Source organism: Fusarium venenatum, assembly GCF_020744135.1.
Source record: "Fusarium venenatum strain MPI-CAGE-CH-0201 chromosome Unknown EDB82scaffold_4, whole genome shotgun sequence".
In the NCBI taxonomy this organism is placed as follows: domain Eukaryota; kingdom Fungi; phylum Ascomycota; class Sordariomycetes; order Hypocreales; family Nectriaceae; genus Fusarium; species Fusarium venenatum.
Window position 1 is genome coordinate 5,964,904 of NW_027072132.1, and position 13,238 is coordinate 5,978,141.

A 13,238-nucleotide genomic window follows, 5' to 3' on the forward strand; every position below is an offset into this window, starting at 1 on the left:
TACGTCAAGTAACTCCAGGAAACGTCAGGCTCAACCCCCCATGAGATGTATTGTCTAGCCTCGTTTATCATATGTCGTAGAATAATTGGTATAGTGGTGATCTATAGTATACAAAGAAAAACACATAAATAACCCCGAAGGAACAAATATGCAGACATGGGCAAAAGACCCAGAAAAGCCTGGCTCCTCGGTCAGATCTCAGCCAGATCCCACACTCACTACCCTCAGCCATCGGAAGATCCAGTGCCATCCCCATCGGTAACGCGTTGTTGAAGAAGATCGTGCAAGCACTGCATGCACTCATCCGAATCGAACCAACAGCTTCTCTTCGCCGAATCTAGCTCGCACGGCTAAGACGCACCATGAGTCTATCATCCTGTCACACAGTACTCGTCGACTCCGCCCAATTACACGGGAAGCGCTCCATGCTCCCTTGTGGTCGTTTGCCCTGCTGCGATACACAAGTGTCGCTTGCCTTGATACGTGCAACGTATCACTACAAAAGCATACGGGTATCATGTCGCCCGCGCAAGTGGATCGCAGCATCCAAGACGGGTTGTATCCAAGGTAGGCAGGCATTAACGAGCATGCTCTGCTAGACGTGGAAAAACACTGGAGATCAAACGTGAGTTCAGGAAGCGACAGGAGTGACAGGAGTGACAGGAGATGAAATTGCATGTGGATGTGGTCAGCAATCGCATCGATGGTAGTGGCGTGGGAAGGGGACAACATCGCGGACGTTCGGCACGCCGGAGAGGTAGCTTAGGAGTCGATCGAAACCAAGTCCAAAGCCACCATGAGGAGGACAACCCCAGCGACGCAAGTCGAGATACCATGCTAGTTCCTTGCCTCCAACAGAGCGTTTGCTAGGGACCTCGAGCCCCAGTGCTCGCATGTTCTCTTCAAGCTGGGGAAGTCGATGCTCACGCATAGAGCCGCCAGCCAGTTCTCCCATGTTGGGAACCAAGAGGTCAAAACAGTCAACTGTTAAACCAGATGATGGGGACGAAGACGACTGTCGCATGTAGAAGGCCTTTATATCTCGCGGGTATTGTGTGATAAACACTGGGACATAGGCATCTGTAGTCTCGTCGTACCCAATCTTCTCAGCAAGGTACTTCTCATGCTCAGACTGCAAACCAGCACCCCATTGAGGCTTGTGCTCGAACTGATCAGCAATAGGCTCCAAGATCTCAATAGCTTCACTGTATGTAATGCGAGGCCACGTCGTAGTTGTGAGCATGCCTCGCCATCGGCGGTCCAATTGTTCTTGCTCAACAAGGTCTTTGAATGCGAGGCGCTCGGAAGGCTCCTTCGAATCAAACCGATTCTGTTCAAGCTCCTTAGCAGCACTAAGTTCCTTCAAGCCACTTGTTAGCGAGTTAAGCATACGCTGTGCCAGGTCCATGACTTCGTTCATGTTATCGACAAAACTCATCTCCGCCTCAAGCATGTAGAATTCACTGAGATGTCGCGAAGTATCGCTCTGCTCAGCTCGAAAAGTTGGAGACAAGGTCCAGACATTGCCGAGAGCTTGGGCGAGAGCCTCGAGGTGAAGTTGAGAGGAAACTGTCAGATACTTCGGCACACGGAAGAACTCATCTGGAGATGATGCCTTGACAGCGAATGCCTCACCCGCTCCTTCGCAATCAGACGATGTGATTATAGGGGGGTGCGTCTGTTGAAATCTCTCGCGGAAAAAGAACTGCGTGAGCATGGCGGTGGCATCTGACCGCAGGCGTAGCATAGTGGAGTTCAGAGGTGTTCGCGGTCGAAGATGAGAGATGGTTCGAAGACTTTCAGGAGACTGATATTTGTTCTGAATCGGGTATGTCTAGGACTATGTGAGAAGAAGATTCTCATATATTGGAATGATCTTAGTACACGTACCATGGGGTCAGAACCACCAAGGATTTCCACCTCTGATACTTTCAGCTCAGGCTGTTCTGGACTTGCTGAAGTCTCGCACTCAGCCTTGGTATCAGAAGTCTGAGTTGAGCCATCAGTGGGAGATTTCTTCCCGCTCTCATCAACCCATATTCCTTTCAAGCGGACAGCTGCACCTGGACGCATGCTGCGAACATGTCAGCCAAAGTTGGTTCATACGTGTAATTTTCAGGCTACATACTCGGCAGCTAAACTCTTATCCACGACCACTTGAATAGGCCGCATGGAAGAGCCATCGGTGATATCGATAAATCGTACCCCTGAGCTCTTTCGTACTGATCTTACCCATCCAGAAACCTCAACATCAGGCACAGGAGATGACGGACCCCACGCTTTGAGCTCAGCTACAGTCTTGATATCCTTCTGGCACTCGCCAGGAACCCTAACCGCGTAAAACCTTCTTTGGGACCATTGTCTCACTGTTCTTGGAACTCTGTGTGCACGGAACGATCTCATTGTGAAAGACGACGAGTCGGAAGTCCGATCCGAGACAACACAGTGGAAGCTAACAATTTGCGAGTTGCTTGTTTTGGACACCCAGCCACGAGACCACTCTGGTGGAAATAAGGTGTGTCTTATCTTTGGCTCGTATAGGAAATAATGGAGAAATGGTTACGTCTCGTTGGCGAGCAAAATGTGATGTGATGTTATGTTAATGTTAGCGCAGTGCCAGACGCAAGGGATGCCAAGTTTCCATTAAAAAATGGATGGATGGAGGGGAATTTTTGGCACCTCATGGGCTTGGTCTAGGGTAACTTAATTGCCGCCCGTCAGGTACTATCGATTAGAATACGAATGGAAAAGTGTGCTATGAATCGGATCATCGAGCTGTAATTCCTATCATGGTTAAGCGGCGGGCCCGTAATAACATGTACCGCATCGGATCTTCACTGAGATCTAGTTAGATACAGCAGCTCGGACTTCAGCTGAGATTGGGGGGAGGCCCCATTCAGCCGGTCAGGTCAAGGGTGTGATTCTCGCTTGTTGGTGGTTGGAAGCTTCCATAGAGATGCCGACTGGTTCTCACCGTGGATGTCTTGGCTAAACTTGGTGGCCTCTGTGCGCATGGCATAGATTGTGGTTTTGGAAAGGTATGGGTGCTAGTCTGTAGAGCTGGTAAAAGGCAGTTTCATGACCAGAGCCACGGTACTGGGTCATACCTCCCTTGCCAAAAACACAAACCAGTACTTTCCTCCTTCTGTTCATCAAACAAGGGAAGCAGGTGCTGACCGGGAAACGAGCAATTTTACTCTCAACCTGCATCCATATAATGGAAGGAACAGGACAAGGGATAGTGGTGGCCCTTTCCTTTCCACATACGTTTCAGGAGGCTCCTGCTATAGTTTCATATCCCGTCAAAGACATTTTCCTGTCTTTACCTGAACTTACCTAACATTAGTATCTCACTTATCCTTACTATTAACGACGCCAAAATCTCAGGCTGAGCTTCAGTCTCAGTCAGGATCAATCACATCACCACATGCCTGCCTGCAATTCCATTTCAAATCCGATCAAACCAGGTCAACCCCAAATCAAGCAAACAAATCGTCAGTGACAGATGGGACTATCCCCTCGTCAATGAACCACTACTGCCCACCCACTCACACTTGACGTCTACACTTCTCACGAGACACGACACAACAAGACACCAGCCCACCCAATAGAAATAAGCGTGTTTCTCTCAACTAGTTAGCCCAAAGCCAAAAACGTGAATTCGCCAATTTCCTCGCTCCAACGAGAGACAGCTCCCGATATCATTCGGCCTGAAAAAAGCAAGCCCACACCGCAACCTTCCGTATCATAGCGTTCCCCCCAGCTCTCGTTCTGTCTCAGCCTGAACATCGTGACTGGGTTTTATGCGGTTTTCCATGTCTCACATCGTGAACCGATCGATTGCGCACTCCGCACAGTTTCCGCCCAACATGTGGAATCCTGTACAAGATTGTACTTGATGAGGTTAGCCAGATACCACTTGCAACGAACCGACAAGGTCTATGTCGTCAGACTTGCCAATGCGCGTTTGATTTCTTTAGTCTTCCACGTCCTCGGTTCCAGTAGCTGAGCCTCCTCGTCACAAGCCCCCACAACCACACCTCATCTCGTCTCATCTCACACGTTCATCTTGTCTCCTCCACGAGCTGATGTTGGAGCTGGCGTTGGTCCACCGCCCCGGGTATCCGCTGGGACACAAGCTTCTACCAGGCGAGATGAAAGGGTGCCACAGATCTTGATTCGCAACAATGTCCCGGCCAGTTGTGTCTCAGGCCCGCCGATAAAGATCATCTTTCTCTATGACCCTGATCGTCAAATAACCCAACCAGCGTGATTGCTTGCTCCGTCTTGAGATGGCGGCGCCGTCTGTGTTCCCGTGAGATCTCGCAGATGCTCCACGGTTCCCGACCTTCAGTGTAGCCCACCCTGGTTCCGTCAACTTGGCTGCCGGGGCTATGCGGCACTATACGTCTGCGATGGTACCTAAGATCTGGCGCGGCACAGATCCCCGGCTGACTACGATACGTGCTTCCCAGTCCCTGGTACCCCCAATTCGATAGGCCTTTACTTTGTACCTGCTCATGACTTTCATGATTCGTTTGGCCCTGCATTTGCTTTGTCTACGTGCTCTCTGCAGCCTGTACATCCTTAAATTCACCTAGCAGAGCTATGCCTGCTAGGACATGTTGTCAAGCGATGCGACCCTGTTTTAGCACCCACGTCTTGCCGTACCCATAAAGTGATGCTGGTCTCTTTTTTCTTCTGCCCTTTGTTTGGCTTGTTGCCTCGCCTCAGGCCGAGTCTGTTTCTAAACAAGTGGTTCAGATCTTGGACATATTGGGTCACACAACCCAGTGTCCATACCTCCCCTCTCTCGCTTGCCCTAGGGTCGTCAGTCAATCAGACTGAGATCCTGAGTCTTGTCTGTTGACAGTTTCCTCAACCATGTTGCTTTTTCAGACTATATGTCAAGTGTGCATATAAGACCCTGCCACCCTTCATCGTAATTTGAATTTGGCATCCTTCTATCCTCATATAACCATTGATACTCACTCGCACTACTCCTCTTGCCGGACCAGGCATATTAAACTAGACACTTCACCTTTCACTTTATTGCTCTCGACTTCTTGATATCTTCTTATCTCGGGTTCGCCTTAAGACATAATAAAGTCATCCCTCTGGCCCAAACTTTCCACTATCATCATGGCGCCTCCAAGATCCAGCCGAGTACGGCCCTCGGAGGTCGCAGCTGATACTAAGAGGAACTTCATACCGCTTGTGAAAAAGAACTATGGCGAAATGTTTCCACCATACTCTTACCTCTACCGACAGCCCATTGCACAACTCGCCATCCAGCGTCAGAAACCTACAACACGGCCACCAACGTTCAGAATCGATGTTGGAGATCCGGTCATGCAGGCATTGGCCTACGCAGGCATGGACACACAACAAAGCGAGGCCACGGGCGGCCCCCGCGTTCGTATTCCTTTCATTTGCGCTGCCAATGAACGCAGGCCTGGAGGGGACTGGGAAACTGGATGCGTCGGGTATGAGGAAAAGCTATGCAGACGAAGCAACCTCTCAGCCACACTGAATACGCCTTGGCCAAACTCCCCAGAGTCCAACAACTATCCCATTCCATCACAAGGCGGTATCTTTTCAGACGCTGTAGTGGTCTGCCGTGGTCCTCATGATCGCTACGATAGGCTAGACAGTTGGTATGACCTCCCCGTCGTATCAGTACCACCGACTAGGTGGCCAAAACTCAAGGACAACGGCCTCAAATACTCTTTTGCAGAAGAACGTGAGATGACCCGCGATAAGCTTCGTGGCGCTCTCCGTATATGCCTTTACAACGGATACGACCGTGTGGTTATTGGGGACTTTGGTCTGGGCAATGGATACCGCAACCCTCCTCAGGAGCTGGCAGAGCTCTGGCGGGATGTCTTCCTTTTCGATCCTGACCTTCGAGGGCAATTTGCCTACGTGGTCTTTGTCTTTGAAGACCCTCAGCAAAGTACAATGCGCCACATTCTAGATGAGATCGTCAAAAAGGAAAACGGCTCAAAGAGCAAATCCAGGTCTGGATCATCATCCTCATCTACGACAAGCAAAAGCCACAGCAATGTCCCTACTGATCGCCAAATTTTTGAACATGTTTTTGATTCTGCAGAGGTAGACCGAGTTCTTCGACGGCCTGACCCACGATACGGACTTGGTATGATTACAACATGAGCTGGTTTGTGTCAGTTCAAGACAGATCCTACAGTCCCTCATAAGACTCAGAGCCAACCGAGTCAGAGTCTCGAGCGGGGCCAGAGACAGGAAAAACAAGTGTCTCAGATGTGCCCATATGACAGATCTCGCAGTACTCATCTTTCTGAGACCAGCCGACTTCGTGGGACCCCTGCGAAACGTTTCTTTTTCGACTCAACTGCACTTTTCCGCGTATTATCGGTCTGCTAAAGAACAAGAAAAATGCTGAGCGCTTAGAAGGATCCACGAAGGGTGTATTGTTTTGTAACAATTCAATGAAGGATCCCTGAATGCAACCGAGCCAAGCCAGGATGAATGATGTGTCACAGATGATTCTCTTTGTTTCATTACATGTTGTGGATCGCCTTCAGTTTAATGGCGAATTTCTTTTTTGGTGTTTTGGGTTGATGTTTGGCGCCTTATTGATTCCCGATCTACAAGTGGCCTGTCAGGCTTCTGCATCATGACGAATGAGAGATGGTATTGGCGTTGGCTGTATCACAGATATATTTAGTTCTATATTTTAACGAGTGTTCTTTGTCTTCCATGTTACACATTGGATTAATGAGTGTCCTTTTACTGTCTCTATCTCTAATGCTACTTGTGGATTCGACGATTCAAACTCGGCCGAGACGACAGCGGAGACATCGTCACTTCCCAGAAGCACTGATGACATTTCGGTACTGAGAAAAGAGGAGCGTGACTCAAAAATCTTGCTCAGTGCGAATTCATTGGTAGCCCCTATTCCATGTTGACTTCTGTCTTTCTGCTCAAGACAAGGCAATAGACGAATGATTCCTTACCCAGTATAGACTACCTACCAACTCACGTTGAACATAGTTGAACCCTGATATGCTGTCATAACGTGTACATGCGGGCATCCTTTGACGGTGGTAAGGCCGAAATTAAATACGTACTCTTCGAGAAACAATGCCAGAATGCAGTGCGTGTTGTCAGGCAACCTGATTGAGTACCAGGCACTTCTTAGCTGGTCAAGTCTGATAACTACCATTGTTTTCCCTCGCTATCAATCGCTGATCGCACAGTGTACTTCCTACTCGTCATTATTCTACCTACGGGGTAGAAAATCTCCCTTCATCGACACAGTACGGCACTATATCGATGCAGGCCATATATACAGCGCTTACACAGCTCTTCCCTCGCGTGTAACACCGACAGGCGGGTTTTCAGCCGCGGCCACTCGCAGGGGGAAAGAAGACTACACTGAACTTGGACAACTGCAGAAACCAGATGCATGTCGAAGATCATAGCCACAGGACTAGCGGCAGATCATTTTATGCATGTCTAATGAGTAAGATAGGGCTACGCAAGCAAGGGCTCATGGTAAACATTCGCAAGCCAACATGACTCTCATGGTTTCTTCCATGCACAACCCCAAGCCTCGATATCATTGTGTTCCCCTTCTCCACCGCGTCTTCATATCGTGTATACAGTAAGCCAAATTCTCAAATAAACGTTTGTTTACTCTTCCCCTCACTAGCCCCCCGTTGCACATATCTCGATTGTGACACCATTGCACGGCATATGCCCTCGTCGCGTTGCATCGAACATGCTTCTGCCACGAAGAGGCGCTACAATGGCGTAAAGACGGTGAGGGAGATGATATCAAGAAACGGAAAAGCAAGGATGACGATAATAAAGGGCAAACTCCGGAGTGGGGAGTTTTGTTTCAGAACAGTTATGCAGAGGCGACATGCAGTAACACCAAATTTGACTGACCGCCAAAACGAAACTGAGAGAGAACGAGGAAATGGGAGGTAGAAATAAGAAAAGAGGTCTACTGCAAGGGATGATTCACGTCCTTTCCCTTGTTACAAATAATGACATGATCGTGGCTCGTATTGCAGTGTTTACTGGTAGATGTCTCTGATATCCTCAACTTGCAAGTGTCGACCGGTATTATTGAACGAGGGCAAATAAAAAATTAAAAAAGAAGCTTTTGGAGGAGTAACGGAGTTAAGGTGGATTCAACAATGTAGGTCGGTGTGTTTCGTGCTACCTGTTATTCAACATCTTTCATCCTCCTTTCTCCTGTCTCTTTCACCAAATTTTGATTTTGCATTACTCCATATAAAAGACCGCTAGTCAACACCCGATTCTATTAACAATGCTATCAGTTCCTACCAATAGGATGGTCTCAAGCCTGCAAAGTTGGACAAGGCTGCTGAGGAGGCCTCGTCACCATCCTTCTTACGCTGTCCGCTCAACTTGAAGAATTGTTAGTTTCAGGTTCCTGCAGCTGCTTATTCAGAACTTACCTCCAATTGAACACCCTTGTGAATATGAACCAGCCAGTCCACGTAACTCTGAGCCTCATTATTTCTGTCCTCCACAAGCATGCGGGCAAAGTCAAATTCAGCACCATCAATGCCTTGTCTGGCAAGCTGGATCGTAAGACCCTTGGAACCTCGCATTGTGCGAAGAAACTCAATGATGTTGCGGACTTGAGCATTCAGGTGTGTCTCAAGCTGTGGTAGAGCCGATGTATACGGATCCAAGCTCTTGAGAGAGTCCTTGTCCTCACCGAATAGATCAGAGATAAGGTTAGGGGATGTTTGGGAGTGGAACCAAAGTAGACATTGCTGGCCATTGTCCACAAGATACACACCGCCGGGTTCCACTCGAGAGAATGACGTGCGAATTGCGGGTGGCATCTTCAGATGGCCTGTCTCAGGGTCGGCGAAACCTTCTTCGGGTGCCAGATTATGAACAGGAATCATACGGGGGTACAGATACAAGCTCAGCTCAAGACCTCCCATAGAACGAAGCATTCGCATTTCGTGCACTCTGCGGTCGGAGTTCTCAATACCACCCTTGAGAGCTCGACATTTGATAAGACCGAGAAGATACATGCAGTACTCTTTGAGTCGCTCGGGCATGACAAGCTGTCCTGGTGGATGTTGCTGAGAGGCATGCTTTCTATAGCAAGCAAGAACATCAATAGCCTTCTCGCTCAGCCAGTGGCGAATATCCTTGAGGTTACTTGACGTTGTCGCCAGCTTCGTGCTAGCCTCCTTGGCCAGCATACCGATTACGGCGTCTTGGTCAACAAACTTGAGGCACTCACGAATGCCTTGCTCACGCACACCTGATTCCTTAGATGTCTCGGTGACGCTAGCAATAATGTTGGAGCACCGCACACGGCGTTCGCCAGAAGCTGTGGTATAAAGGAGGGCAGACTGAAAGTGAGCATCCAGCTTGGAATCCAGCTTTCCATCGTAACTGAACGTGACACCCATCGCCTTGTCAGCGTCAATAACACCGATCTCCAAATCAGCACCGAACGTGTGCTGGATAAAGTTGCCATGGTAGCCAGCAACTTGAAGTCCGTTAGAGCATCGAACTTTCATGAGAGCCTGGAAGCCAGTTTCACGGGTCACAGCATGGGAAATCTCAAGCGACAGTTTTCGGCTGTCCCTCCCGGCGATGAAGTTGGGGTAGTAAAATGTTTCTCCGCCGGTAGTTGCAGCAACGTGGCCTGTCAAGCATGGTTAACACAATTTCTCTTGGACTGTCGAGAGTTCAACTTACCGATGGTGGCAATATCGAGGTAGCCGCCCGATGGAGCAGCGAGGAAGAAATCGACACCTACTCCTGAGGCTGCCATTTTCTCAGCGACCTTCTTCCAAGCTGGATGCTCGGTTGTGTAGAGCTTCTTATCTATTTCGCCTCCAGGTTGGTTGCCATTATCACGCAGAAACAGGCGGCCAGGGCCCCAGGTTGGTAGGGCAGAGCATGATGCCACAACCTTGCCTCCTGTCGCCTCAAGCGCAGAAAGTGCCGAGTTCAGGGCAGCCAAAAGAGCGGGTTCAGGGTTCTTGATGGTTGAGAACATGTCTGGCAGTCTAGTCAACAGAGATGTGATCACATCCTTGGACTCGTATGGGTCAACAAAGAGTCCCTCGCTCAGGGGTACAAAGGGGTCCTCAAGATCGGGCATGATCATCATTTGAGCTTGATCGAGGGCAGGCTGCGAACTGTTAGTGAGAATATATGGACAACTGTGGGGGTAAACTCACATTGACATTGTAGAAGTGAATGTCCTTGTCATAAGTGACAAAGCCAACCTTGGCACCTTCTGGTATTCTACGTTTCGGTTCTCCATTGTCGTCCAATTCTTGGTCCTCGCCACCATATAGAGCGACACGGATACCCTCGCAAAACGCCTCGACATAACCCTTGTTGTAAGATTCTTGGGTCACATCGATGAGGAACAACCATCGTAGGCCAACTGGCTCCCTGGTCCAGTACTCCTTAGGCACCACAAACTCCACAGTACCGCGGCACAGCTCAGGGCGACTATCACGGTCGACTCGAACGCCTTGTGGGTTGGTCGCGGCGAAATATTCAGCAGGGGTTTCGTTCGGGTATGAGCAGAGGTTACAGACGAACTTGTTTCCACCTGAACGGAACATCATGAAGGGGTTCATGTAAGCTCGGCATCGTCTGCAACGTGGGGGGCCGGGTTCGCCAAAGTCAAGTACTGGAACATCGGGCTCTCCAGCCTGTAAAGGAGCCAGAGGCTGCAGAAGAAGTCCAAGCGACAGGCCCGTGGCTTGTAGTGCATCCTGGGTTGAAGGGATATTGTTCATGGTGAGTCGAGTGTACTTTGGGGATGAGTTACCCTGATCATGGGCAACAAATGAAACCGTGGATGGCGGCGGAACATGTCGTTCGAATGTCGGGTATACGTTTTTGAGGTAGTACTGTTGCAAAGCGTCTCGCGAGGCCGGTACACTGGGCAGATCATCGGAGGATACTCCTTTGGGCCCGCTGGTCGAGATGGATGCCGCATCGATGCCCTCGCCGACAGGGGGCTGAGTAGCCATAGGGCCAGGACTGAAGGCTGGTGCACCAAACTGACTCTGACTTTGCATTTGGGGAGTTCCCTGGGGACTTCCGAATTGGCCCCCGAACCCAGGGCCACCTGGAACGCTGTCGAGAAATTGTGTAGCAGAAGTTCCCGCTGCAGGCATACCATTGAAGGCTTGTGAAGATCCGGTAGCTTCGACAGTATGGTAGGCATGTCTGTCCTTCTTCTTTTTCCTCGCTGTGCTGTGTCCTTCTCCCAAGCTCATCCCACCCATCTGAGCAGCCAGCGAAGCATCTTGTGGAGGCGCAGCTTGGCCTGGAGGTCCCTGAGCTAAGGGGGGCGCATATCCATAACCTGGAACTGGAGCAGGTGATCCAGTCATGGGAGGAGGAGCTTGTTGACCCCCGAGATATTGAGGTGCACCATATGGTGATGCTTGTTGCTGGTAAGGCGAGGGAGCGATGGGTGGTTGGAATTGCTGAGGATTGGGCTGCGAGGTTCGATTGGGATCGTTCGGATCAATGACCTCGCCCTGACCGAGGGCGTGGTACTGGGCGTAGTCAGCCATGGCGGTGTTGGAGTTCGGGATGCGAAAAGGGCGAGGAGATCGAAGGTGAGTATCTGTCTATCGGACGAGCATGTGCCTACCCAGTTTAAGGAGACGTGGGGCAATGGATAGTAGAGTGATGTGTAGCAAAGCTCAAAGAACACTGGAAAGAGAAATCAACAATAATTATATGCCGGAAATTGCAAACATGATCTCTCGAATCCGTTCCTAAGCTGGAAATAAGGTATTCACCATAAACTTCAGGAGTAACTGGAAACGAGCTGCTATCTTCGATGATAGGTGTCCTGCCTCGCTGGCCTTTTCTGACTGCTCCTTCCGAGTGGACATTCTAGGCGATCGTGTTCCGTATCCCGCCTTGCCTTGATTGGCAAAGCGTCTAGTGTCATTCTACCGATGCACTGTAACGCAGCACTGTGATTTATCGAGTGGGTCATGTGACGCAACCTCGAACCCCCAGCCTCGCAAGTGTAAGTGAAGCCGTAGGGTATGAGTGCATTTAATATTTATAAACCATGAGTAAATGCACAAAGAAACAACTATGCGTTCTGTTCAAGATAGAATCTCTGTTCAAGGAATCTTGAGAGGGTCTGTAAGTATTTTCTACATTTTTATGTTATCATCTCATGGGGACCTATACTTTACCGTTCATCTTGTCTCAGTGCAACGGTATTTGAACGTTGAGCTTGGAACATTATACCGCTTTTAGAACCCCACGCATGTACCAAAATTAGATTTTGGGTCAACTTGGATGATCAATTAATGTCATTAATGACATGGTTAACGAGAAATCGAACAACACTACTGATGGCTGGGGCGGCCCGCACGAGAGTTGAAGAGCGTAATTGCCAATTACATTGGACAGGTGAAAGCAGGATCAGCTAATTTCAACTTCCAACCCAAGCTTGAGTTATGAATCCCCGAGAGAAGGAAAACACATGCAATGGAAGCAGCCAAATGCATCCAATGCTCTACATTTGTATTTATTATCTGGTGGGTTGAGAAAGTTGTTGCAATAGACGCTGGCAATCACGATACCACATCGTGTGCCCCTCACCTGACCTCACCTGACGTAGCGCATTTACTGTCAAAGAGGGAGACATAGTGAAAGAGAAGCTCGAGTCAGGTTGATACAAAGCAACATGGGTAATGTAAGGTATAATGTCTCTTGTTTTTATGTGGTATGAGTTCGATTTGGTGCGTTGTTTATGAATGGAAAATAGCAACGATTGATTTGACCCAATCTTGACTCTGCACGCATGTTAACCTTCAAGGCGGATGGGATATAACAGCCTGTACGAAGTCTTTAATCAATAATTCAGTTCGAATCAAATGATTTAAATGCACTGCTGATTGCCATATCAGCTCAATTGATCTCAATATCTGATTTGTAGTTGTGACGCGTAACAGGTTCTTTCATCCGGTAGTAATTGTTGGACGCCTCCGACCGTGTAAGTCGTGATGCAACATCTCTGCTTTCCCCAATGACGAAGAAGGGCTATCGTTTAATAAAAAAAAGTAGGAAAGGCACTCAAGTTATATTTGCACATAGTTCCATATTCAAATCAGCAAAATTATGGTTGTGGTGTGGTGTATATGTGTTTGATGATCAGACAATGGTGGGATGTGGATAGCTTCAGATGC

At 49.0% G+C, this 13,238-nt stretch overlaps 3 protein-coding genes across 3 annotated transcripts; 1 reads left to right on the forward strand and 2 right to left on the reverse strand.

Moving 5' to 3' along the window:
- Positions 1 to 496: 496 nt before the first annotated feature.
- EDB82DRAFT_346211 (uncharacterized protein) lies at positions 497 to 2,740 on the reverse strand. The gene is made up of 3 exons (XM_025725172.2): positions 2,129 to 2,740; positions 1,891 to 2,074; positions 497 to 1,834 (listed from the first exon to the last, which is right to left on the reverse strand). The coding sequence occupies exons 1-3, from the start codon at positions 2,401 to 2,403 to the stop codon at positions 689 to 691; spliced, it is 1,605 nt and encodes a 534-aa protein (XP_025593797.1). The 5' UTR covers positions 2,404 to 2,740; the 3' UTR covers positions 497 to 688.
- Positions 2,741 to 4,846: 2,106 nt separating this feature from the next.
- Positions 4,847 to 6,423, forward strand: EDB82DRAFT_346188 (uncharacterized protein). Its single transcript, XM_025725173.2, has one exon. The coding sequence runs from the start codon at positions 5,143 to 5,145 to the stop codon at positions 6,172 to 6,174; it is 1,032 nt and encodes a 343-aa protein (XP_025593798.1). The 5' UTR covers positions 4,847 to 5,142; the 3' UTR covers positions 6,175 to 6,423.
- Positions 6,424 to 7,962: 1,539 nt separating this feature from the next.
- Positions 7,963 to 11,910, reverse strand: EDB82DRAFT_346205 (uncharacterized protein). Its single transcript, XM_065607520.1, has 3 exons — positions 10,236 to 11,910; positions 9,748 to 10,186; positions 7,963 to 9,694 (listed from the first exon to the last, which is right to left on the reverse strand). Exons 1-3 carry the CDS (start codon positions 11,595 to 11,597, stop codon positions 8,460 to 8,462), a joined length of 3,036 nt encoding a protein of 1,011 aa, XP_065463518.1. The 5' UTR covers positions 11,598 to 11,910; the 3' UTR covers positions 7,963 to 8,459.
- Positions 11,911 to 13,238: the final 1,328 nt, after the last annotated feature.